The 27,660-nt window shown below is 40.3% G+C and overlaps 1 protein-coding gene across 3 annotated transcripts in view; it reads left to right on the top strand.

The window, feature by feature from the left end:
- Positions 1-24,496: 24,496 nt before the first annotated feature.
- Positions 24,497-27,660, top strand: part of LOC103748066 (neuronal acetylcholine receptor subunit alpha-7) — a 147,564-nt gene continuing 144,400 nt past the window's right edge. For 2 of the 3 annotated variants that reach the window (XM_008850602.2, XM_008850601.2), the window contains exons 1-2: positions 24,497-24,636; positions 24,856-24,995. In XM_008850602.2, the coding sequence (XP_008848824.1) occupies positions 24,582-24,636; positions 24,856-24,995 (195 nt within the window). In that variant the 5' untranslated portion in view covers positions 24,497-24,581. Of the gene's footprint in view, positions 24,637-24,855; positions 24,996-25,039; positions 25,094-27,660 lie in introns of those variants that run through there. The other variant, XM_008850603.2, reaches the window with a different exon arrangement.

Genomic DNA, 27,660 nt, shown 5'->3' with positions numbered 1-27,660 from the left:
AGATTAATTTTGATGTCTTTTACTCTAAACACATATAAGATAATAAAGAAATGTAAAGTTATAAATGTGCAGGCACCAGGGAAACATACCTGTGGTTGAGAAATCTAGGTAAACAAAGGCTGAAGAGTCCGTGGAAGCCTCTGCCTCCTGGGAAAAATGAGACATGAGTCCTGTTGGGCTGTGGAATTATGCTACCATTGGAAGTAACCGTCCACCTAGAGTTTCACGTATAGTTTTAAATTTTTTATAAGAATTATGGGAAGATTTTGTAGATTTCAATACCATTTTTGGGTGTCTCCTGATTCCCTGTGGATACCAGAGATGGAAATGGTGAAGTCCCAATTCCAGACAATCTCAGTTGTAAAATCGGACAACCTGGAACCCCTGATGTCTCAGAACACAAGGAACCAAGGACCTCCCAAAGCATGTTTGACTTTGGCAGAGGGAAATGATGGATGTCTAGGAGGATGAGACATTCAGTGAGATTATAAGGTGAGAGTTGGCGGTGTGCCTCAGTGGTAGACCATGTGTGCAGCATGTACCAGGTCCCAGGTCGAGTCCTTGGCACTGGGAACAGAAAACAAGGAACTAAGGCAGGTACAATTTTATGGGTAGGTGTTGTGAAGCAGTTTCTTCTGAACTGAAACAGTCCCTCTTAGAATGTTCAGTGAGCTCATGAGACTCTGGAAATAAACCTCTAAAGTTCTGGAGAACTGAAACTTCCAAGATTCGCAGGGACCCTGCTAAAGATTATAGAAGTGGTAACAGCTGTCTGTCCTGTCAAACTGTTTGGAGGAGACTCTCTGACCTGTCAAGCTGCTTGTAAACTGTGCAGAGAGTTCCAAGGTCACAATGTTCATAAGTTAGCATCCAAGCTGGGGTGAGCTTTTCAGAGATATGGTTGCTTTTAAGTCCCCCATGCTCCTGTAAGTGACCCCCTTACCCAAACTTCTGTAAGAAACTCCAACAGACTCTTTAGTTTGTCTAGTTGGACTTCAGTGGAATTATTTATTTGGTCTCTCATTGGTTCCCCATCTGAGATGGCTAGACCTTTACTTATGTCTCTTGAGGAAAAGTCTCACACAACAGTAGGTGATGAGTGCTCAGAAGAGGATTCTGTGTGGGGGATAATGTTCTATGATTGCTGTCTAGATTTTTTTCTTCTTTTTGGGGTACTAGCAATTGAACACAGGGCTTTGTGGATACCAGGTGAGCATTCTCCTGCTGAAGTATTTTATTTTTGGGTTTGTCAGTGACCTGGAGATTCAGTTCCTGTGTGGCACACTGTCTTGCTGCCTTCACAGAATGAGTTCTCAGCACCCTCCCTCACTTCACAGCTATTCAACAGCTACAACCACCAGGGAGGAGGACCTGCACTGGGCATTCAGGCATGGGATGCACACACGCAAATAGATGGAGCATGGGTTGGGCTTCTAGGGCCTGTGAAGATCTATACATACCTCACAAGCATCCCTTTGTCAGCAAGTGCAACACTGAACAGTGGTACCTTACCAAGACATGTTGGGAGAGGACAGAGAAGGGAAGAAAAAGCTTCTTTTACTTTATTCTTTTCTGAACAAGGATCCCTTTAATTTTGTGCTTGGCCCGTTAAATTACACAGCAAGCTTAATGATGGTCACATTCTGGAAATTTCAGCAGGCCAGGAATAGAGATGGGTGAAGGTTAGCAATGCACACGACAAAAGTGTCATAATGAAGCCCGTTATTCTGTATGCTAACAAAAATTAATGTAAAAAGAACAGAGTAATAGGCCACAATTTTAAAGGAAGTGAAAATGAAGTGAGGGCAAGGAGGCTCATAGTAAGTTCTCGCTGGGTTAATCCCAATAACAAAGATCAACCTCACTTCCAGGACAAAGCTCACAGTAAGAGAAAGCTGGTGTGAACATCATGCAGACTGAGTTGGACAGGGACAACAGAGATAAGAAGAGCCCAGACACAGGTCTGGTATAGTGTTATTTATGACACCCTTGGCCCTTTTAAACCTCGTGCTGGAATTCAGTCCCCTTTGTGCAGTGTCAGAAAGGTTTGAGGCTGGAGAGGTAGCCAAGTGGGTAAGAATAATTGTTATGCAAGTGTGGGGATTTGAGTTTGAATCTCCAGCACTCATGTAAATACTGGACATGACCATGCCTGTCCTGTAACTGCAGTGCTGTGGCAGGGAGAGAGGAGGATCATTGGGTCTTGCTGGCTGTCAAACCCTGTCTCAAAGGAATAAAGCAAGGAGTGATAGAACATGACACCTGACACCCTGCTTTGTCCTCTGTTTGTATGCATGGTCCTGTACCCACCAACACAGGTGTGCCTACATCACACATCACATGAATTTCCCCCTCCCCACCCCTGATGTAAGGAGGGGGAAATTAATCTGACTGTATTTCTTAAAGGTGGGGTCTATGGGGGATGAAAAGGATTAGATAAAGCCAACAGGGTAGACCCTCATAACTGAATAGTAGTGGCTTTGTAAGAAGAGGGAGACAAGAGTACTTATGCATGTGCAACCACATAGACATTCCATGGCTCACCAAGAACTGACTTGCTCCAGCTCTGGACTCTGTCAGCAAATAGGCTATGCCCAGTTATGGAAAACTGAGCTTGGACCTCCATAACTATGAGCCCAAATAAACCTCTTTATAACTTTCCCAGTCTATGATTTAGTGACCATAGCAACAGAAAATGGACTAAGAAAGGACAGTAACATAATCAGAATATTTCTGAAAACCAGATGCCATAGTTTCTATTGTGTTTCAGAAACAGTATCTGTCAGGACTCCAATCAAGGAAAGAACCACTGATGAGTAACTGTGTGCCCTTCCCTGGAGCTGGGCAGCAGTCAAGAGAGGAACCTATCTGCTCAGTGAAAATGCGCAAGAACAATCTGGAACTCAGGAGTGTGCTTGTGTGCTTGGATGGAGATCTGTGTTTGATTTGCGCCTCACTGGCATTTATATCCTACAGAAGTTATTGCTCTTGTCACAGAGCTAAATGCAAGCTTAGCTAGACACTGAGGATGCTGGGGGTGGGGTGCTGGGGGAAGGAGGGTGTGGCTCCTGCTTCATGCCAAGATCTGCAAGCTTCAAATGGCTGTTGTTTCACTCCCTCCTTCCAAGAAGTCCTTTGCTCTAACAAAATGTTTACAGCAAGAGGGTTCTGGGAAACAGTTTAGTCATGTTAATTAGATTCCTTGCAACTTTACCACAATACTTCTGAACGTGTTAACCAGGGAATCATACTTCCATCATGAAAGATTAAAAGAACCAGTTTCATTTCAGTAAAGCCAATAATATGAAAATACTGAGGACTTATTAAAAAGATTTTATTGTTAAAAGACACTAAAAAGGAATAAAGAACAGTAAACAAAATTTGAATATTTTGATGAAATATTTAAAGTATCTCAACAGATGCAACCTATATCCTGGTACTTTAAAATTATTTATTAAGAAAATAGATACAAAATATGATAAAATAACAAAAATTAGGTGCTAGGACTTAGGGATAAGAGCATTCTAGAAGGAGCATTGTTTATAAGTGAACATGGGACCAATGTAAGTAACCACATTAGGTAACTTCCTAAGAAAAAGGAAGAACAGAAAAACCTTTTTAAAGAAGATAAAGAATTGAGAAAAAGTTGATAATGTGAAGGAATCCTGCCATTGCCAGCAATAAAACAAGAAAAAGGAAAAAAGAAACATAAAGCTCAAAAGAAAAATCGGAATAAACTTGAAGGATATATACATAATACAACCTGAAGGCTTGGAACCCTAGAATGGAAGCACCTTTGCGCCCCTTGGGAAGGCAGCCCAGAACATCTAACTTTAGGATATGCAACTTTAGTATTTGACTTTAAAGTAAAAAAAAAAAAAATGTCCTTTGAGTTTCCAAGAGAAAAGAATATGAAGTAGAAAAATATAAAATAAAAAGAAAATTAGATTGCCATCAGACTTTTCAAGAGTTACACTCCATGGCAGAAGGCAATGAATAATATATTTCAAGATGCTAAGTTTTTAAATAAATGAGTCAAGGTTTTTTATGTCTGGGCAAAGTGATTTTCAAGTAGAGTGGGAGCAAACTGTCATCAGTGTGCAGAAACTTTGTGAACATTTTCCAGGAATTCTGTCGTATGAATGGACTAAGAACAAGCTTTAAATAATAAGATTACTGGAGAGACATTGTATAAAGTCTGTTGGACAGCATTAAATGTGTCTTTCTCCCTAGAGAAGATTAGGTGGCTGATATGAGGCAGAGGGTATAGTGAGCAATAGCTACGTGCTTTGACAGAGGACAAATAGTCAAATGTTCTACAAGAAAAAAAAAAAAGAGAAAATGGAAAACAGTTTTACAAAGCACATTTAAAATACTTATCAATAATCATGCTGTTGATAGTATTGCTGTTGATAGTCAGACTATGCTTTGCTTAGAACATGAGATAGAGTCAATGAACAATATATGCATTAAGCAATTTGATTATTCATGCTCTCTGAGAACCAGGACTTGTAGGCACTGCAAATTTAAGATAAAAACTTAGGAAATCAGTCCTGCATTTGAGCTCATGAGGTATCTCATCAAGATAGATGGACATGTAGGTAGATGAAAAAAATGGGGAGATAGATAATCTTTAATCTATTCACCAAAGTTGCCTAAAATAGCATCTATAGCTAGCTAAGGGAAACTAGAATTTTAAAGAGATGGTTGAAATGGCTAATTCCTGGTATAGGGAAAGAAAAGTACAAAATGAACAGATGAGTTCAGAATATCTTCTAATAATTAAAGAGTAAGGGCATTGACAAAAGGGCCATGTTAAAAGGACTTGAGAGGCTACCTGAATGATCATTCAGTCATCAAAGACTGGACAATCTGAATAGTGGTAAAGAAAATGACAGTAATCAAATAGATCACAGAGGCACACATCTGTGGGCTCATATCGATGTTCTGTATTAATACAGATCTGCCAAGACAGGACTAAATTTTAAAGGGGTAGTGTCGGGAGCCGCTAATCATTGAGCTGTTGGCAGCCTCATTTACTGAGTTTGTGTCATGCAAACCAGTACTTAACCTGCCCATTCAGGAGGAAGAAGTGTTTCTGGAGAGCCTCACAATTCACAATACCTGACCTTGAGGCATTAGTGGTAAACAAAAGGATCCAAGAAGCCTTTGATCTGACTGCTCCCTGACCCTCAGGTACAGGTGGGGAAATACAGCAATTGTAACTAATTGAGTTCTTCTGTATAAAAAGACAGAACTGAAATAAATCGAGGCTGCAGTATTCACTGTGAGCCCTCCCAAGAAGCGTCTTTCCTGTCTTCTTTTATTTCTTTCAATCCTCACTCCCCCTTTCAGGTACTGTCCGTTTTGGCCGGCTGGCACTGGCAGGGTAGAAGAAATGACTATGTAGGAGAAATAGGAAGTGAGTCAGAGAGGATTGGGAGAGCTACCAGACCTCAATGTATGCCTGCATATAAGGGTGAGAGGGAGAAAAGCTTGCATGAAAGAGTCTTAGGTTCAGGGATTTTGGGAGCTTTTGAGTCAAAGTTGATTGTCAGGACAGTTCAGCATCTCCCAAAAATATGAAACAAGATGTCAAGTTACAGCTCAAACAGAACATATTGATGTTCTGTATTAATACAAATCTGCCAAGACAGATCCCTTGATTTGGTCCCTTGATTTCTTGTTAAATTGTTACCTGAAATTAGAGATCTGCTTGGGTATGCAGTACACACACACACACACACACACACACACACACACACACACCACATATACGCCCTTAATTAACTAATCTTATAGGATACTAAGGAATAAGTTTACTGTTTTGAAGTCTTATACATAAAGGGAATATCTGTCTTGCTTTTTCTATGCAAACTATCAATGGGAATCTAAATGGGAGGTATGAGGATACATTTAAAAGAAGGAGGAATCATGGAGTTGAAGCATCATCATTTTTTAGCATCTATAACTTAAAAACCCAAGTACTGCCAGCCAAGAACCTATAACTGCCGGTCACAAAAAGAAAGATATGTTGACATTATGTGCCTCCTGACAATGAATACAGCAGCAACAACAAAGCAGTCTTCCTCTCCAAGAGAAATGTGAAACAGATTAAGTTTATAGATTCGACTACTAATTTTAAGGAAACCTAGAGGGCAAATGGAAATGTCAGACTTCACTAGAACATAGTCATCAGAATCATTATGCTACAGATTGGTTTCTTCAACAAAAAAATACTGAGGTTAAAAAGATACAGAGGGATAGGAGATGTTTTTAAAAGTCATGCTGAGATAATCTATGCTGTTTAGGGCCCCTCAGCTAGATACCAAAGGTATAATGAAAAGTCAGAGGGAACTTGCATAAAATCTAGAGTGGAAGTCACTTTTGTGAGGGTAACTTGATTCTTCTAGGGTGACCACATACTTCCTCATTTATAGTGGAGATTTAAAGGACATTTATGTTATCATACCTCTTCAAATAGTGCATTGAGATAAAGTTTCCTGTATTAATGACTTTCACAATAAAAATTTGAATTATGAATAGAAAGCAGACATCTACAGTGATATAACAACAGAGAATTGAGTTTAGAAAGACTCTCACTAATACTGATGATGTTTGCCCTCAAGAAGAGCAAGTAGAGAAAGGAGAGTGATTTAATAAACATGATGTTGATAAAACTAAATATTGCATATCCAAATTCTGTTGACAACCTTATCTAAGTAGGAGATACAGAAATAATTCTGGAAAACTGGTTCTAATCTTCCTATCCCATAGAACACAGCCAGAGCACTTGAGAACACTGAACAATTTGTGAGGAGATCAGAACAAAGCACCAGAATACAAGGTATGATGGACTTTTGGTGAATTTCACAGTTTTCATCCCTTGTATAGTTTGTGGTCTGAATTTGATGTAATTGGAAAACTAGAATTAAGCACTATGATACAAACTTAGTGCTCCAGAAGAAAGCTTCTAGCTTGGCCTCAAAGACCAGGAAAGAGAAATCTCAAGAGGATGAGAGACATCCCTTCTTTTCTCCTCTCCAATTTCTCAGTCCTTGCACTCTGACCCCCAGGCATTGTCTAATGTGCTAGTAGTGATGGAATTCTGCAGGAGCAGAAACTTCCTCTGACTTTTGCTGTTGTAGTTACATGCAGGGGTTGCAGAACCCATCCCATGTGTTTGTTTTCCCCCTGCTCTTTATGGGTCTTCTAGAATTTGTAATTGTGGAATTGGACAATTTCAGGCTTGAAAACTAGAAAGGGGAATCCCACTAAATGAGATAATACTGAAGAGATAGCAGAGAACCCTGCTCATGAGAGTGAGAAGTACAGCTGTTTATCAACTCCTGGACTCAACTTCTATCAAGTGCTCCATGGATCTCATCCTAACCAGTAGATTAAAAGCTTTGAGAACTGAGATAACCTATAGACCTGGGTGTAGGTCTCTGAGAGACCATTGGGGACACCAGGTCCAGAACAAATTTGCATGAAATTTTCAGGCTTGGGAAACCAGAATGATCCTGGAACCAGAGCTTCTCTATGGCTAAAACCTAAATATCATCCTTCTTCTCAGGATTTAAACAAGACCCAGAGTCTCACAACCTGATATTCAAAATATGTAGGGTAAAAATCCAAAATTATTCTGCCCATGAAGAAGCACAAAACCCTCCAATTTCATTATAAGATAATCAACAGTCATACACAAATAGGAGTTGACATTGTCTAACAAGCATTCAAAAGGAAATTTCAAGCTACAAATTCAATAGCTTATTGTAATGATTCAGTAGTTAAATGGAAATGACAAGGGAAAGGATAAAGGAATTGAAGATAGAACAATAGAAATGGTCCAACTTGAATCACACTCAGTGGGAAAACTAATAGAGCCTAAGAGATAGAGTCAGAGGACTCACACAAATAAGTAGGATGAAATGTATGTCCAATAAAAAGGTCAGAGTTCTGAGTAGATGCTTCATAAAAGAAGATATTTCAACAGTCAGTAAGTATACTGAACTCTATCGAATATAATCAGTTATTAAGAAAATTGTTAACACTACAGATACCTCCCCAAATATTTGAAATAAAGGTATGAGATGAAGTGTTCATAAGGGCACAGAATGATCATATTCAACAGAAATGCCTATACTCAACAAAAGATAAAGTCCAAGTGTGCTCATAGCAGCATCCTTTTTAATTCTCCAAACTGGAGCTTACCCCAGTACCCATAGGAGATAGAGGATATTTGTTAAATTCACACAAGGGAGCAGTATACAGTAAAGAGTCAATACAATAAACTACAAACATAATGTAGGGTAATACATTGCAACATTACAAACTTAACTTTAAGCAAAACTGGCGGGCATGAAAAGAGCAGGCTGTGAAATTCCATCTATGCAATTCAATAATAGGTAGAATTATCTACGATGTTAGGCAGTAAGATGATACTAGCTTTGAGGGGTAGAAACAGGGATGAGGCAATTGAAGGCGTGTTTGGGGGGTGCTTGCAGTATTCATTTTCTGGTTGTTAATGCAAGTATTATAGATTTATGGCTTTCCTATTTTTATGTGATGCTTTCATAGAAAATTCATAAAATTATCCCTTCTTACAAAGGAAATACCAGGCTAGATAGTTTAGCAAGAAGTTTTCTCATGATTTCAGGATATAACACAAAGCTTAAACAAACTCAGACTTTAGGAAATGGTGAAGAATTCCCAGCTCATTTTATCAGGCCAGCATAATCTTGATATCAAAGCTTCTATGTTTATTATTAATACAAGAAAATCCCCAGTGTGCTCCTTTTGATAAATATGGATGTAATGTTCTAAAGAAAACATTCGCAAAAAATCAACATTACATTATAATGCAATGATACTCTGAAACCAAATGGGTTATTTTTCAGCAGTACCAGGAAAGGGGCTGGTAAGTAGAATGGTAAGTAGAATGTCTCTAACTCATTCCTCCTTCTTGAAGATAGCTTAATTTTTACTTATTATTTTTATTGAATTTTTGTGATTTACATACAATATAATTTGATGCTCCCCCATTCACACCTCTACTTATTGCCCCTTGCCCAATTTAATGTTCTCTCTCATATATATATTCCACCAGCTGAGCTACATCCTCAGCCCTTGGTTTTGTCTTTTGTGTGACAGGGTTTTACTATTGTAGCTCAGGCTGTCCTTGAAATCTTGGCAATTCCTCTGCCTCAGCCTCTGGAGAACTGACATTATAAGCATGAGCCAACCCACCTGTCTGCTTCCTGCTCAGGACTGGTGGACAGTTTGTTGAAATTCAGGGAGTACCACTTATTGTAACCATAGGTCCAGGTCTAAAATAACCTAACCATTGCCTTTAACCTAACATTAGGCCTAATCCTAAACCTAACCCTAAAACTACCCCTCTACTTGACCTAACCATAAACTCAGATATAAAGCTTTGATCTACCCCTAACCTAAACCTAGCCCTAAACCTAACATTAAAACTAAACTAAACCTAACCATAGCCTTAACTCTAACCATAAAACTAGAACTATCTCTAAAAATAAACCATCCTTAATGTAACCCTATCACTAAACCTTAATCCAATCCTAACCCTAATTATAACACTATCTCTATAAAGCTCTTTCTTCTCAAATAAGCTGGGATAGATTCTGCTATTTTCAACTGAAAGTTTTGGTTATAGAAGTTCATGGGGAGGGAAATAGAAGGGATGATTCATCATATGACACATTTGAAAACACTTTGTAAAACAATAGGGAGTAAGAGGCTGCTTATATAACATGAGGCCGATGGTTACAGTTAGGGTTAGGGTTAGAGGTAGGTTTCGGTTTAATGTTTGGCTTAGTGCTGTGTTTACAGTTAGGGATTTTATCCTAAGGAGTGAATCCCCTGAATGTTTTGAAGAGAGTTTTCACCATGATGGACTTGAATTATGAGCCAAAATAAACCCTTTCCTCATTAAGTTGTTTTTGTCAGTATATTTTATTACAGAAACAGGAAAAGAAACCAAAAGAGAAACTGGTACTAAGAAATGAGGCCATTGTTGAAAAAAACCTGGGCATTTAATTTTTAGGCCTCTAAAACTGGTCTGAAGGTGAAATGTGGAATTATTTGGAAATTTGGGCTAGAAAAGTCCTTGAATACTGTAAACACAGCTTAATGGGCCATTCTAGCAAGAACGTGAAAGAAAATAATATGCAAGAATCTTGTGACACCATAAAAAAGACCAAACTTATGAATCATAGGCATACAGGAAGGAGAAGAATCTCAGGATAATGGTATGGACCAGATCTTCAATGGGATTATAGAAGAAAATTTCCCCAAATTAAAGAAAGACATGCCTACTACAAATACAAGAAGCATATAGAACACCAAACAGACAGGACCAGAAAAGAAACTCTCCACGGCACATCACAGTAAAAACCACTGCTGACTTACAATCATTTTATCCCATTCCTAGAAATCCTGATTTACTAATGTAGGGTGATGCCTGGGAAATCTGTTAACTAAAAGTTCTACCAGGTGATTTTGATGCAATCAATAAAAAGTCAATGATTTGGTGAAGATTCTTTGCTTGTATTTGATAGGAGAGCCAAGGAGAAAAGGAAAATTTTAAGCTCAGTCATGGAAAAGTTCAAGGTTGCTGGTTCTGAGTATGACTTGGTCTGAGTAAAAGATGTTGTAGGCTGTAGAGATGGCTCAGCCATTAAGAACACTGACTGTTCTTGCAGAATACCCGGGTTCGAATCCCAGCAGGCACATGGCAGTTAACAACTGTCTGTAACTTGAGTCCCAGGGGATCTGACAGCCTCTTCTGACCTCCGAGGGCATTGCATGACATGGGTACACTTACCTACATGCAGGCAATACACGCATAGACATTAAAAAAAAAGTGACTCCTTGGTCATTATCTAGTTTGGTTGTCTGTCCCTCAGGGATGTTTCTACGGCTTAAATATGCTGAGATGGAAACCACCAAATCACCCCTCCCTGTAACTTTACATGAGTAAAAGAGCTGCTGTTGGAGATATTGTGTACTTGACATTGCCCCTGCCCATCACAAAATACCCATCTTCTCCAGCATGTTGGACACCACCATATAGCATGAGCTGTGACCAATCAAACACATACTAACAATTTTTAAATTGTGTGTATGTGTGCTCATGCCTGTCTACATGTGTTATGTGGACATGGGCATGCCATAGGCATACACATGGAGGTCAGCAGATCTTCACCTTTGACCATTTTTAGAGGCCTAAAAATCACATGGCCAGGTTTTTTTTTCACATGGCCCTATTTAATGCTCTCTCTCTCTCTCTCTCTCTCTCTTTGTAAGGTTTTGCTGTTATTACCACAGTCAAATACCAGAACTTTCTCAGTCTTCAGCCCATTCATATATATATATATATATATATATATATATATATATATCCTATAAACTCTGATTACTGTCCCCAAATGTGCTTCAATGTGGATCTATCCACTGGAGCCTGATTAACCTACCAAGATACCAAGAGCCCCATATTTGAAAGAGACTGTTTCTGCCCCTCACAGCAGCCATCAGTTGTTACTATTTCCTTAGGTTGGGTTGAGATTTCTTACTCACTTCCTCATGTCTATGTTGGGATTTTGTCTGGTTTGAGCTTGCTTGGCACTTGTGCATGCTGTCACCATTCCTGTGAGTTCATATGAGTGGCTGACCAGCTGTCTGAAAGACTCTCTTTCCTTGTGGTCATTTGCCACCTCTGGCTTTTTCCACTCCTACTTCCAAAATGATCCCTGAGCCTTGGGAGGCAAAGTTTGCTATAGGTATCTTATTCAGGTATGAAGAGTCTGCAGCCTCTTGTTCTTAGAAATAGTTTTAATCTTGATCAAAACTTCTGGCCCAGGGCTGTAGAGATAGCTCAGCAGTTAAGAGTCATACTGCTCTTGCAGAGGACCAAAGTTCAGATGCCAACACTCATGCCAGTAGCCTCACAACTGCCTATAATTCCAGTTCCAGGTGATCCAATGCCCTCCTTTGGTCTCCAAAGGCACCTGTACTCATGTGTACAATCTCTCTCTCTCTCTCTCTCTCTCTCTCTCTCTCTCTCTCTCACAAATATAATTAAAAATAAAATAAGTCTTAAAATTAAATAAGTGAAGATGGCTAATGGCATTTACCAGGTGTGCAATAAATAAAGAAAGCAAGTGCTTCTCAGCACTGGCTGCTGGCCCACGGTCTCTCTTAGGATGGTGCCCAATTTGTGCATAATGTTTACTGGAAGCAGATCTGCAGTTTCAGTGCTGAAGATTTGTGAAATACAATAGAAGTTTCTCATGTAGGCAATACTGTATGATCAGACTTGTAGGATGTAAAAACTGAGTGACATCAAAATTCAGCTGCTTTCTTGTGCTAACTTGCCCCTATGCAGTTATCACCCATCACTCTGAAAGCAGAGTTCACTCAAGAAGGAAAGGGGACCAGGGGTGCCAAGTCTGAACAAATTGGGACTCCCAGAAGACAGTGTGGCATAGGTGTCTGGATTCATAACCTTCACTAATCATCAGAAATCCTCTGTGCGGCATACAACTGAAAATGTGGAATTTTGTAGTGTTACAAGAAAACACAATTGTAACTTGAATAGTAATGGATAAAAAGAAAAGAAAAAAGAAAAAAGAAAAAAAAAACTGTCCAAGGACCAGCATTCTGCAGATTCTTAATCTCTACATTTTTTTTTCTTGGTCCTCTGTTGCATGAGGGAACTTCATTAATGAGAACTGAAAGATTCATTAGTGTCTTCTTCTTTGCCCGTTTTGTGTGTCTTGGTGTAAAGCTTGCTTTGTAGGTGTGTTGCTTAGCCCTGGGCAAGTCATAGACAATGTCTGTGTATGATCAGATGTGGTACTTGGTCTCTGACTGGTGCAAAATAAGCTTCTTTGATGAGTGGTGACTGGGATATTTGTCTGTAAATATAAGGATACATATTTTGTACATAGTAAAAAATCACATTTGTCTAGGGATGTGGCAATCTTGCAGTTTTCTCTAAGATCTAGGACCACTCCAGCCATGTGTATTTGGTTATGTTTACATTACCACACTTGAGTTTCCTCCTGTTGAGTGGACTTTTAGTCCAATTACATAGCTGTTGATTGCCCCCAAGATAAACGTGCCACTACTGCACCAATGTCATATGTTGTGCTGGCCATTGATGTGGTTATTTGGTCTTGTCCCACCCAGAGTTCAGGGACCATCACAGAAGAGGGTCTGGAGATTGTAAGAGCCAGGGAGGAGCTGCATGTTCATATGGAAATAAGGTCCTACAAGCTCTTGGTACCCTGCTCATATGATTCTATGGCAATGGTGTCAGCATATACAAGTACCATGCAAACTCAGGCAGACAAAAACCCAGCATAGAACTAGGGAAATGAACAGCAGACCCCAATCTTAGCTGAAGAAGTATTGGTAACTCATTGCTGCTGGGTGAAGAAGAACTGATCTTCCTAAACAAGGGACTCTAGATAGGCTGACTAGACCTCAGTGCATGGACTTGCACTGGGGAATGTCTGGGAAACTGACTTGACACAATGGGCCTTAACATGGATGACAGAGTATATAGGTTCCAGTGTGGAGGGGACACAACAGGAGAGTTTCAGTGGACACAGGGGTATAAAGATGATTAAGATTGTTTTAGATATTCTGTATGAAATACACAAAATTTCAATAAAAACAATAAGAAAAAAAGGAGAAAGCCAATAATCTCTTAATAAATGTTTCAAATATTCTATGTTCACTCATGTTTCTAAAAAATCAGTAAAACATCCTGCTCGAGTAAGCTTAGAAGAGAAGCTGGGCATGGTGGTGCATGCCTTTAGTTCCAGCACTTGGGAGGCAGAGGCAGGCAGATCTCTGTGAGATTCAGGGCAGCCTGATCTACATAGTGAGTTCTAGGCCAGCTGGGGCTATAAGGAGACTCTGTCTTAAAAAAAATGAAAGAAGGGAGTTGAACATGTTTCCATATATGTGTGTATGAATCTCTGTGTGTGTGTGTGTATGTGTGTGTGTGTGTGTGTGTGTGTGTGTGTATGTGTGTTTCTGTGTCTGTGTGTCTGTGTGTAGACCAGAGGTTGATCCAGGTGTTTTCCTTGATTGTTCTCCACCTTTTATTTTATTTTATTTTTTTTTGAGACAGGATCGCTCATTGAACCTGGAGCTCATTGATTTGGCTAGGCTGCCTGGCCAATAAGCTCCAAGTTTCCACCTGTTGGTACAAATCCCACCCCCACAATCTTGCCAGCACTGGGGTTCCAGATATGCGCCATTATGCTGGCTTTTACATGAATACTGGGGATCCAAACTCAGATTTTAATGAATGCTTGGTAGGCACTTTACCATCTGATCATTTCCCAATTCCTTTAAAAATATTTTTATTATTTCTATTTAAGTGAATGAATGTATTGCCTGCATGTATGCAAGTGCATCTGTGTCCTGAAATACCCACAGAAGTCAGAAGACAGCATTGGATTCCCTGGAACCGGAGTTATGGATGGTTGTTAGTCGTGACATGGGTGCTGGGAACTGAACCCAGGTCCTCTGCAAAAGCAGCCAGTTCTCTTAACCACTGCATCATCTCTCTAGTCCTGAATTTCTTGTGAAAACAATTGTTTGAAAAACAATTTTTTGAACTAGAGAAATGGAAAACTGTAACTAATATTTTTCTGTTTTGTTGCTGTGATTTCAATTATGTTTCTTCCAAGTAGATATATTGAATTAAAGGCTTAGCTACTGCTACTTCTGAATGTGACATTATGAAGAAGTAGAGTCTTTGCAAATGTAATAAAGTTAAGAGAAAGATGTTCATTAAGGATTTGGGTCTATAGTTTCTTTTTTGGTTGTATCTTTATAACTAAATCTGGCTTTGGTATTAGAGTGATGCTAGCTTCATAGAAGGAATTTGGAAGTTCTCCCTCTATTTCTATCTTTTTGAATAAATTAAGTAGTATTTGATGTAGATCTTCTTTAAATGTCTGGTAGAATTCTGCTGTAAATCCATCTGGTCGTTGGCCTTTTTTTTAGCTGGGAGGTTTTGTATTACTGTTCAGTTTTCTTATGTGTTATGGGTCTGTTTAAGCTGTTGCTCTCTTCTTGGTTTAGTTTTCTTGGTTCCTGTGCTTTTAGATACCCATCCATTTCTTTTAGGTTTTCAAATTTAGTAGCGCATTGGTTTTTAAAGTATTCCCTTACAATGTTCTGGATCTTTTTGGTGTCTGTTGTGATGTTTCCCCTTTCATTTCTGATTTTGTTGATTTGGAGGTGCTCTTTCTTTCTTTTGGTTAACTGGGCTAGCAGTCTGTCAATCTTGTTTATCTTTTTCAAAGAACCAGCTCTTGGATTCGTTGAGTCTTTGTATTGTTTTCTTTGTTCCTATTTCATTAATTTCTGCTCTGATTTTTGTTATTTCTTCTTGTCTGCTGAGTTTGGGCTTCATTTGCTGTTGCTTTTCAAGTGCCTTGAGTTTTGATGTTAGGTCATTTATTTGTGTTCTTTCTGATTTTTTAATGTAGGCACTTAGAGCTATAAACTTCCTTATAAGTCAGTATGTATCCAGACATAACTACAGGAACCAGGATGAAATATAACCAGGGAAGTAAAGGAAAAGAAAGAACCTGAAAGAGAAGAACAGTAGGAAACAGGCATTAATAAGGGAAATATGGACAAAAATGGGATTATTTTAAGGGGAGGGGTGAGGGAGGGTTATACAAGGAACCTTGGGGATAAAGGGAAAAAAAGAGCTCAAGACAGGTCGGACCATAGGAGAAGGGTATTATTAAGGAAGAAATGGGAAAAATGGGGGCACTTTAAATGGGAAAACCATGGTGGAAGGGTTAAACAATGAGAGAGATAAATAATGCCTAGCTAGTTTTAAAAAACCAAAGGGAACCATATTAATTGAACAACCTACTGACAACTAGCCCAAGGAATGTAATACATATCTAGGCAAGGTTTATCTGAGAACATTTGGTCTTTTCTCAAGCTTCATCTACATAACACATGGTAATTAAAAGTATCAGACTGTTGGAACTAACTGTCTTGGATGTCTAACAGCCATACTTTGAGGCATATACTAATTTGGTCAGAGGGACATAAAGGACAGTTTTTGCTCCTTACTCTCCTAGGTCAATTAAGCTCCAGGGGACTATGAGCATCTATCAAAATGTCCTGTAACTGTGGTGTGTCACTTGTCCTCTTGATCAAGGAGGCCACGGAGATCCCACCAAATGGACTTGAACCAGTGTCCCGTCTACAAAGAGGAGGGTCAAACAGAGGAAACATTTCCCCCATGCTTCCAAGTGAAGCCAACCACGGTAGAGCAGGACCTTTGATTTATTTTCACATAGATGGAATGGATAACAAAAAGGAGCCAGGGCTCCTCCCAAGCCCATGTTACCCTTGCGGAAGAGATCCTCAACTGACCTTAAGAGTAAAAATAAATTGGTTTATCTGGGCCAACTGTATGGTCTTAAACACCGAAAAGGAAAGTATATCCAAAGATTAAAGAGATCAATATAATTCTTTAATAGTCCATGTGTATAGCTAAAGGCTACATAATAAGAAACAATGCCAGACAGAAGATACCTTCCTTTGAGTTGCTGGCCAAGGTGGCCCAAGAGACTCCCAGATAGTAATTCAGCATAGAACTGGGAAAATGAACAGCAGGCCCCAATCTTAGCTGAAGGAATGTTGGTAACTGATTGCTGCTAGATGAGGAAGAGCTGATCTTCCTAAAACAAGGGACTCTAGATAGGCTGATTAGATTCGGTGAATGGACAAGCACTGGAGAACGGCCCGGGGCATGACAACACAGTGGACAGTAACAGGGATTACAGAGTATATGGACTTCAGTGGGGGGTGGGTAGACTATGGGAGGGTGCCATTTGGGATGTGGGTATATAGATAAATAAGATTGTTTGGGATGTTCTTTATGAAATACACACAAAATAGCAACAAAGGAACAAAAAGTTATATTTGAGGAAGAAGCATAAAAATTTGCTCCATGTTAATTAGTAGAGGTGAAAGACATTACCATTGAAATCTACCCAATGATTTTATATCCATGCTCAGGTGGATTTCAGAAGGTAACTGACTGTGATTAGTAATAATCAGATAATGGAGATTAGAGAGGCATGTGCAAACATCTAAGTGTTAGCATTAAAAACGAGTTTTTTACATGAAACAGTATATTTTAAAATGAAATGGAGATCTTTTTTTGAAGTTTAAAACCTCATTCCATTTTCTGTCTTATAGGGCTTATACTGAGTTCAATATTGTATAACTATTAATTCAACTGTGATCCTAAAAATTATAGCCAATATTGAAAGAGATGCATCTTTGCTCTGGAAATTGTTATTGAATATGTTAATGCTGTAATGAAATGCTTCTTCTAATCATGTGGTTATTAAATAAATAATTTTAAAGATGAAAGATGTTAAGGTATAAGAAGAGAGGGTTCTGAACACAGACCTACAGCAGAACTTGTGACTGATGGAGCAGAGAGACTGGGATGATCCACCGGCAGGTCAAGAGACACCAAGTACTGTTGGCCACAAACAGCAGTTGGGAGGCCAGGAGGGAGGCTATACAGTCTCACATGAAGCAGGCTGACACCTTGATTTAAGGTTTCTAGGCTCCACAACTGTGAGAGTTTAGGTCTGCATGTTTTTAAGTGACCACATTTTTGTTACTATATTATAGAAGAGCTAGGAAATGAACATGGTGGAGAAACACTAAAGGCCGTTTGCTTGAGACAGGAATGAAACTATGCAGTGTGCAATAATATCTACTCACCTGAATTTGATGGTCTGAGCTACAGTCAGAGCCAATGAAATAGGCTGAGAAGTAGAAGTAGAAGAACAAGGATTGGTAAGAATAATCTACTAAAAACTATCAAAATTAAGATGAGAATTTGGAACTTCACAGACTATAAGATTAACGTGCAATATCCAACATGCATCTGTGATGCGGCATTCATAAATGAAAAATTTAAAGCTATAATTTTAATAGCACTGAATGAAATACAGTATTTTTTGTGAATAATTCTTAGCAAATCTTCCTAAAATCTTTACACTGAGAACTACAGACAATTCTTGAAGAAAAAAATGTAGAAAATCTGTATGAATGGAAGAAAGCACCGTGTTTGTAGATGAGAAGACTCAGTACTAAAAAAGACAATGATTATGCCTAAGTTAGTACAAAAATTCAATAGACTAAGTAAAATCCTTAAGAAATGGATCATATTATAGTAATATAAAAGGGTCAAAAATATCCAAGGCAATGTGGAGGAAATCAAAAGATGTAAAACACACTGTCAGGCATGGGGTCCTATTGTAATGAATGGATTACAGCTGAGAATGCAATATTTGTGCAAGTGTAAGCAAAGATAATAGATCATCCCCCCACCCATCTGTCATCTGATACACAAAGATGACGTGGCAATCAGGGAGAAAAAGATCACCTTTTCAATCAATGAACTGGGTCAATTGAATATCCACAGAAAACAATGAATCTTATTCTTAACTGTGGTTTATAGAATGCATAAATGTTAGTTCCAGGTAGATGAGATTTCAATGTGGAAGGTAAAATAATGAAGCTCTTAGAAGAAAACATAGGATGGTCTCTTCATGTCCTTGGGGTAGGCAAAGAGATCTAAGCTAAACAGGAAAAGTGCAAATGTGCTTTGAAGTGTTGATAAATAGGTCTACACTAAGAATATCTCTTCCTCAAAAAATAGCATTATGATTAAATCTTGGGGTTGGAGAGTTGACTCAGCAGGTAAGAGCATGACTGCTCTTCCAGAGGACCTGGGTTCAGTTCCCAGCACCCACAAGGAGGCTAATAACAATCTGTAACTCCAGTTCCAGGATATCCAACACCCTCGTCTGACCTCTGCAGGTTTTTTCACGTGGGTGAACTTACATTCATGCAGGCAAACTTTCAAACACATAAAATAAAAAAATATAAAAAGATTAAATTTCAAAGGATATTATGGTCAGACAAGATGGAAATTTGGATGTTTGAAAATATGAATAAAATATTTTATATATTATTTTTATTTTATTGTTTGAGTGTTTTGCTTGCATGTGTGTAAGTACCCCTTGTTCTGCAATTCTGGGAAAGGTCAGAAGAGGGTGTGGCATCACCTGGAACTGGAGTTATGGATGACTTTTATCTACCATGTGGGTGCTGGGAATCAAACTAGGGTCCTTTGCAAGAGCAGCCTGTGCTCTTAACCAGGGAGCCATATCTCCAGCCCCTACTTTTATTTTTTAAATTCACACTTATTGCTTAAATAAAAAGTAATAGCATTGCACCATACAAGTTACCACCAAAGTAGTTAAAATATACATGGTGACAATTGGACAAGGGATGGGAAAAGTAATCGTTGTTATAAGGCATTAACAGTTTCCAGAATGTAGTACCAGAGTCACCATAGTAGACAGGTGCAAAGAAAAGACACATACTGAAATCCACAGAGCAGCCACTTAGTAAATGTATAATAAAAAGGGGAAATTAAATGAAATATGTAATTTTGAAAAATTTACACTACATTTAATTAATTAATTATTTATTCATTGTGTGTGTAGTGTGTGTGTGTGTGTGTGTGTGTGTGTGTGCCACAACTTTTGTGTGTGGAGGGCAGAGGAAAACTTGTGAAACTTGATTCTCTCTTTTCACCGTGTAGGCCCTGGAGACTGAACTCAGGTCATCAGGCTTTGTGGCAAGCACCCCTACCTCTGCTGAGCCATCTTAACCAATCCAAGTATATTAAACTTTGATTAGCAACAATAATGATGAAAGACAGAACAGTAGGAATATGGATATAAAAATGGATTGGATAAATACAGAATACATATAAAAGTGATAAACTTACAAATCAGTGATACACTGAATGTAAGTGGACTAAACACTAAATAAGCTCTGGTTATTCAGACCAGAAGAAAGCAACTGTATGTAGTCTCCCAGGCATGCTTTAGATATGAAATCATGAGTTGTTTATAGAACTATATTTTTTTAAAATGATGTTCCATATGAACAACAGGCAGATGGAAGCTGATGTGGATTTATTAATATCACAGAGAAGTCAAGCCTAGAAATAGCATAATTAAAGAGGACTATCACATAATATAAAAGGGGCCAGTTCACTAGCACAACAATCATTAACACCACACACACACACACACACACACACACACACACACACACACACACACAGAAAACCCAGATTCAAAACCCATGAAGCAAAACTGGCAGAGTTATGGGGAGAAAGAGAATTATCATCAAAGACAGTCTTTTAAATTAAAAAAATCTATAAAGGTCCAAATATTTAGTTATTCTTATCAGAGTGTCCAATTGAGGTTTATAGGACACTACATTCAACAAATTCAGCATACATATTCTTTTCAAGTGTATATAGGATGCTCACCAAGACAGAACGTTTATCATATGTCTGATAAAAAAGTCAATATAGATAAAAGAGTTGAAATCAAAGAGAATGTGCTGTGCTACAATGACATAGGTTAGAAATATACAAATGTTATATACCTTGAAAAGAAGCACATATTTGGAAGTAAAATAGAACACTGAAACAAACGTTGGTCAGAGACAAAATCACAAGGAAACTAGGAGATATTTGGAACTGCAAGTAATGGATGTAGAATATCAAACTCAGGAGGAGGCACTCAAGGCAGTTCTTAGATGGAAATTTGCATCTTTAGTCACATTTGAAAGGAAATCTAAGATCAATGATCTGTTTTTTCATTAAGAATTCTGTAAGATAAGCAAATTAAATCCACAGTGAGCATAAGTGCAATAATAAACATGAGACAAAAACCAATAAAAGAAAAAAGGTGAGGAAATTAAGAAAGCAAAATTTGTTCTCTGGAAAGATGAATAATGTTGACTAACTCTAGCAAGAGTAATGAAGCTGAAATGTGGAATCAAATTACTGGAGTCAGGAACAGAAAGGAAGCATTTCTACAGAGTTTATACACAGAACTAATCAATGTAGAAACATCACAATATGCAAAAATATGATTACTTAAATTTAGAAGATGAGATTCTCAGAATATTACAAATTAGTAAAACCTTTCCAAGAAGAAATAGAAACTCTGGTTTGTACTGTAGCAACTAGACTTTGATGTTAAAATTTTTAAATGCAGGGCTGGTGAGATGTCTCAGCAGGTAAAGGTTGCAGAAACCTGGGAACATGAGCTCAGTTCCTGGAACCCACATAAAGGTAGGAGAGAACTCACTCCACAAAATTGTCCTCTGATCTCTACATGTGTGCCATGGTACATATGTACCTGCACTCACACATTCACATATCATACATATACAATTTTTAATGATTTTTAAAATGTCACAAAGAAAACTTTAGATACAAACCTTCAGTTCTTAATCTTATCAACATTTAAGAAATAGTATCATCTATAAGAAATTTCAGAATATGGAGGAGTGGAACTACTTTCCAATGTACTCCTTAGGCTATTGTAATTCTTGACTAGAATTACATAATGTTATTATAAGAAATAAAAATTATACATCAATTTTTCTCATAGGTATAGATGAAAAATTCCTGTAATACCCATTAGCAAATTCAGCAGCAGTCAAATGTAAGATCAAGGGAATCCGTGGTTTGATATTTCTCATCAATATTAAAAAGTTCTCAGAATTTGTTCTTGGATATTTCTTTTGCCTCATATTTACTCTCTGGTTAATGATAGAATCCTTCATTTTTAAAAGAACTAGATGCGGGTGAGGAATAAATCCCAACTGTGTTAAGCTGATGGAGACGGCAGGCTACTACTGCCATCGACGCCACAACCAGAAACGTCAGCATTTGAAAAATAATTTTATAGTTTTTTAGGTCATTCTATTATCTGAAATTATAGGGCATGTTTTGCTGTTTATTTTGCTATGGACTTGGCCTTAATGTTGACTGTCCCCATATGTGTGTGGTCTATTCCTTTGGACAGTTATATTTTGTAAGTTGAATTCATTTTCATGAGCAGTATGGTCTTCCTTTGGAGTTCTGTTTGGAAAACTGTAGAAGTTGTGTCGTGTGTGTGTGTGTGTGTGTGTGTGTGTGCACATGTGTGTGCGTGTGTGTCCCCACTGGAATCCTTGAATGTTGACATCCTGGGCACTTTGAATCTGGATTCTACCCTAGATCAGATGCACAATGGCTGGTTGCATGACTACCGTTTCCTCTGTCCAGAGTTCTTACAGAATACACACTTCTTTTCACTGGAATACAGTTGAGGTTTTTCTGGTCTCTTTTAGTGGGATAGGGAAAGTTTTCAGTCTGTAGATTTATATGGGCATCTCCATTCTAGTTCGATCTTTTTATGTCCAAGGTTCTGTTTCCTTAACAGAATTCATTAAAAGTTTAAACTGTCTTTGTCCTTGCTCTGCCTCTCCCTCGGGCTATGGAAACAGCATCAGCTTCTGGGTAATATTTGCAATTTGTTTTCAGTTCCTGTCTTCATAAGCTCAAACATATACTAATTTTCTCTTATGCCTCTTTACCATTTCTTTATGCTGATGGGAGTGGGGGGAGGCCTACATAGCCCATGGGAGTGGGGGAGGCTGCATAGCCCAGTTGGCTCCATATTCAGAATTGCCTACACCTTACATAAGAAAATAACCAAGTCCCATGGAGAAGACTAAATATAGCCAGACTTACAGTCCTACTTATTGTCATGAGGGAAACTGACACATCAGATTTGAGCAGCAACTTAGTTACTGGGTTGTGCTTGCAGATCCTCCGCGTCTGACAGAGCACAGAGCATAAACAGTTATTGACCTTCTCAAAGTCCGTTTATTTCTAGGTTGTTGATGTTATAGGTTATAACAAATAGTGTTATGTTCCTAGAGCTCAAAATGTGACCCCAAATTCAGTAAGGATGTAGTTGTGGTTTCAGAATATGGCCTCAATGGCCACACCCAGATGTGTGGTGTCTGGCAGGGTTCTTAGTCACTTGCAGGCTGTGTGCAGGAGAGTGGGCCCTGCAGTCAGTCCCACAGCCAGTGAGAAGCTGCCAAAGTGCTGCTGCTCTTCCCTTTCTCTGTGGTTGATTTTATTTTCTTTCTCTAACTGCCTTTTCTGCCAGCAGCTCATCCCTTCACCAAGTGCCCACTTTGTGAGGTTCTCACTGCAGTAGAAAGGACTGGGGGATGCTTAGGAGGCAGATGCTAAACTGGTTCCCTGTCCCCTTCCCACGGTGGAATGCAGGTTAATCATTGAGGGGAACCCTGGTCAACTGCCCTGTCTTTTATGAACCCTTCTCCAAAACCAATCAGTTTTCCTTCTTCTAAGCTCTTACATTGCAGTTGTCAAATCTTAGAAAATTGTTTACACATGGATCAGTAGACAGGCCTGGATTTGCTTCAAGACACTTCATCGAAAGTACATTACGTGTCACTGTTCTTGCAAACGAAGTAACTGGACTCAGTATCCCATTCCTACTCTTGGGGTGTCTTCCTCAGTTTATCTTTTGTTGAGCCTGTCCCTGGTTCTTAGTGTCATCCGAGGGTCTCATCTCTTAGTTCAGAGGTCATTGCTTATGCTGTCTGGCGGGCCAAAGGAATGGATGCTCTGGGGTCTGTGAGAAGAGGGGTTGCAGAGGGCAGTCTTCAAGGCAGGCTTTCTGAACCACACTTCTGCCAGTAAAGAGCAAAGGGGCCAGAGCCGGCCTTACTTTTGAAACCACTATTTTACACTTTCCAGAACTACACCTCCTCAACAAAGAAAACTCCCCTGGACAAAGGTTTCTGTGACTGGTGACATTGTCCAACTTCCCTTGCTCATTAACTGTTCTTTTAGTCAAAAAGGTCTACATAATAATCAAGGTTTGGCTTGTCCTTCCAGCTAGGGGTTGGAGATAACTTTCAGTTTTCAGATAAACCTCTTTTAAAAGAAAATGAGATTGAAACAGGCTGTCTTTGGGGAATGTCATGGCATACATTTGAGCGTCCCTTTCCATAGAATAACCCTGGAATAGAGCCCATACCCAGTTGATCCCTGACAACAAACCCAGGTCTTACAGGGGACATACAGGGTTACTTCCTCCCTGGTTGGTCTACTTTATCTGGCAGGAGAAACTTCTAAAGCAACCTGCTTCTTTGCCTCTATCACCCAGATGTTGGCATAGGGGAAGGAGTGCTGGAGGACTGAATCCCAGAATTGTCTTGGCTGGGGGCAAAGAGTTGGAGGGGGCAGCATGGGGTCAAAGGACACCAAGGCAGAGGCAGTGAGTAGAGCTGAGCAGGGGTGCTTTGGGCGCTGGGCCAGGACTCTGGAGCATCATCCTTGCCCGGCTGGATGTCGCTGCGATGCCCGCGGCTGCAGTTCCACGGGTGGCCGCGGAGCCGCGCCGGCCGGGGGGGGAGCTCTAGGAGAGGCGGGGCTCGTCACGTGCGGAGGCGCGCGGGCGAGGCGGGGGCGCGCTTGGCTCTTTAAAGGCGCCCAGGCGGCGGGAGCTGCGTCTCGGCCACAGGCGCAGTCCGGGGCGGACCGGGATCGCTGCCCGTGGCTCCTGGGCAACATGAGTGGCTCACGGGGAGGCGTCTGGCTGGCGCTGGCCGCGTCGCTGCTGCACGGTAACCACGCCGCGGCTCCGGGTCCTCCACTCTAGGCGGGATCCCGGGCGCGTCCCGGGAGCTCGGCGCCGGGCAGGGCAGGATGGGGTGGTCCGGGGGCGCTGCGGGGCTGCAGGGCTGCGGGTCCGGGCGGCACCGGGGGTGGGGGGAGGGCAGCGCGCGTGGGACGCTCCCCGCCGGCCTGCGCTGAGCAGCCTGCTGTGCTCTCTGCTCCCTAAGTGTCCCTGCAAGGCGAATTCCAGAGAAAGCTCTACAAGGAGCTGATCAAGAACTACAACCCCTTGGAGAGGCCGGTGGCTAATGACTCGCTGCCGCTCACCGTCTACTTCTCCCTGAGCCTCCTGCAGATCATGGATGTGGTGAGTCCAGCGCCGGCCACAGCGCTGCCTTCTCTCAGCCGAGGGCTCCTCGCGCATCCTGGCGGATCCCGGGCATCCTTGCAGACCCAGGACGGGCGGTGAGCCTTCGGACCTGCACTCCAGCCTGCTTCGGGTTGGGTCACTCGGTCTCCCGCCTGTAGAGCTGAGATTTCTCCCTCTCCAAGCCACCTGTGCCTGGGTACTTGGGTCGCGCCTTTCTCTCAGCTTAAAAACTCAGGGCGAAAGTATCCCGAGCTGGAAATGAGCAGTAGGAACTGGGTGCGATGGTCGCACTCAAGTCTTCCTTGTAAGGAAAACTAGTACTGTCTGGGGTTTGCTGTCAGTTTAGCTACTTACAGGCTTTTTGCGTTCTTAGTGTGTGGTAGCTTGGGTGGGGACCTGTTTTTTCGGCTGTGAATCTGCCCAAACAGAGGGCCTACTGGTGTTTAGACTCCCCCACCGATTAGGGTGATGGGTAATTTTTTTTTTTTTTTTTTTTTTCTTTGTGGAGAGGACAGAGAGAGTACTGGCAATCGCGTTTAGAGGATCAGGCTTCACACCACAGTAGACTTCTCTGGTCCTTTAGGCAGCTTGGTAGCAGTCCCTTGGGCCTCTGAAGCAGAGCAGCCCACTAAAGTTGACACACCCGTGCAGCATAATCTGTGTCAACTTGTCTTTACGCTAGGCTACTTTTACTATTTTTCATAGGCGGATTCTTCATACAGTATTAATACTTAACGAAAGGATTTGAGTGTCTGTTCTATGCAAGACACAGATGAGAGGAAGGTGGAGTCAAGGGGTAATTGAGTACTTCAGGAGGGACTACTGTGGTAGGAAAGAGGTGTGAGAATAACCACAACTCCAGGTAGAAAGTGCAAAAAGCCACCTAAGGGATTTATATAATGTGCTGGTGACATTCGTACAGTTAGAATTATCTTCCCTTCTAGGCTGATTGATGCATGCTTCGCGGCTTAATCTAGTTAAAGTTTCCCTGGTGAATGGCAATGTTTCCATATTATGCCTGTTAAATCTGCATTTCCTCCTACAGACAGAACCCTACTTTATTAAATGTTTGTGTGATAATGTGGAGAATTTATCATGAGAGATGTAGAAGACAGCTGTCTTCCTCAAGTGTGTTGTTTTCTAAGCCATTGCTGTTTACAGAGCACAGACTGCAGGAAAGGAAAAGGCATGGGTGTTTTGAGTTAGGGCAACACACAATGAAAAAGAGATTCTGTCAAAAAGCGATGGGGAGGTACAGGAGGAGTTGGAGGGGAGGGAGTGGGCATGGATTTGATCAAAACATCTTATATGCGGGTATGAAATTATCAATAAATTTTTTTAAAAAAAGAAAAAGAAAAAGATTCTGTCATGGAGCACAGCATAGGTCAGAGAGAACTGGAGGTAGAAGGCTGGGGGGCAGAGGAAGCATAAAGGCCTCTGATCATTTGGGGTGGGGTAGAAATTTATAGAACAATGCCTCTGTTAATTTAAGTAGTACAGGAGTTGTTTGGATTTTGTGACTTTTGGCTTTGCTGGTCTCTGAATGGTTGATTTTGGGTAAGTTTCTTAAATATCATGGGTTTTGACTTTCCTGTTAGTGGAATGGACACTTAATTTGTCACTGTGATGAGCTATAGGGAATAGAAACTTCAAGGCATCCCAAAGCTAGATATGGGGTGATGGTCATTTTCATGTAAAAAAAGTGCACTAGGAAGGACCAGGCACCTGGGCTGACATATTCCACAGGTGTCAAGTGGTAAGGGGAGAAAGGAAGTGACCTTCTCTGCCTCTGTCTGTCTGCTCTGGGCAGCCAGCCTCATTACCCAGCAGCCACTGGGTGAGTAGTAAGCTTGATGGTATGGGAGGGGCACTCAGCTAAGGAGAAGCATGTGTGAGGAAGTGGAACTGGCCTTCTAAGGCCATTGAAGACTCTTAGGGAATCTGGTTACTATGTTAAGCCTTGTTGACTCTTTGATAAGTTAAGGCATAAGGTAAGATTAATGATGTGTAAAAAAAAATTACATTATAAAATTTCAGAAAATTAGAAAAAATTAACATGAACAAATCATAAGCCTTTGTGCCATTGCTATTCCACTGCTAGAAAAACACATGTGCAGAAGGCCATGAGCAGCCAAGGGTCGAGGGCGGAGTGAAGGAAAGTCTTGGTCTCATTGTGGCCTTGGATTGTGCTTCTTATTGAACTTCTCACCAGGCAGTCCTGCATGTTTGTGGAGTGGCCTTGAGAAAGCTGCTTTACCTTTCTCGGCCCTGCTTTTCTCATCTGTAAAATGAGAACAATCATATCCACTTCATGGGGTTTGGAGAGGATTAAAAAAGAAAAGTGCTTGCCACACACTGATGATTCACTGAAGGCTTGTTCCATCTTAATTGTGTATTGACTCCTCTTAGATGTCAGGAAATTCATGCCTTTAAAGGCGTGGTCACCTGCCCAAATACCAGAGATTTGGTGCAGTCTGATGAGGAAAACCCACAAGGGGTGAGTTTAGTTTTTGTCCAGAATCTGTAGTCACTTCCTCTCTTAGAACACCTGATCTTCCTCCTTCTATCTCCAGAGTGATGAGATTACAGGCAGGAGACATCACGCCCAGCTAAATGATGCTCCCCTCCCCTTTCTTTCTTTGTGACAGGATCTCATTATGTA

Source organism: Nannospalax galili, unplaced genomic scaffold (genome assembly GCF_000622305.1).
Source record: "Nannospalax galili isolate Female #2095 unplaced genomic scaffold, S.galili_v1.0 scaffold685, whole genome shotgun sequence".
Classification (NCBI taxonomy): Eukaryota; Metazoa; Chordata; class Mammalia; order Rodentia; family Spalacidae; genus Nannospalax; species Nannospalax galili.
The sequence above is the reverse complement of the archived record's forward strand: the minus strand, read 5'-3'. Positions and strand labels throughout refer to the sequence as shown.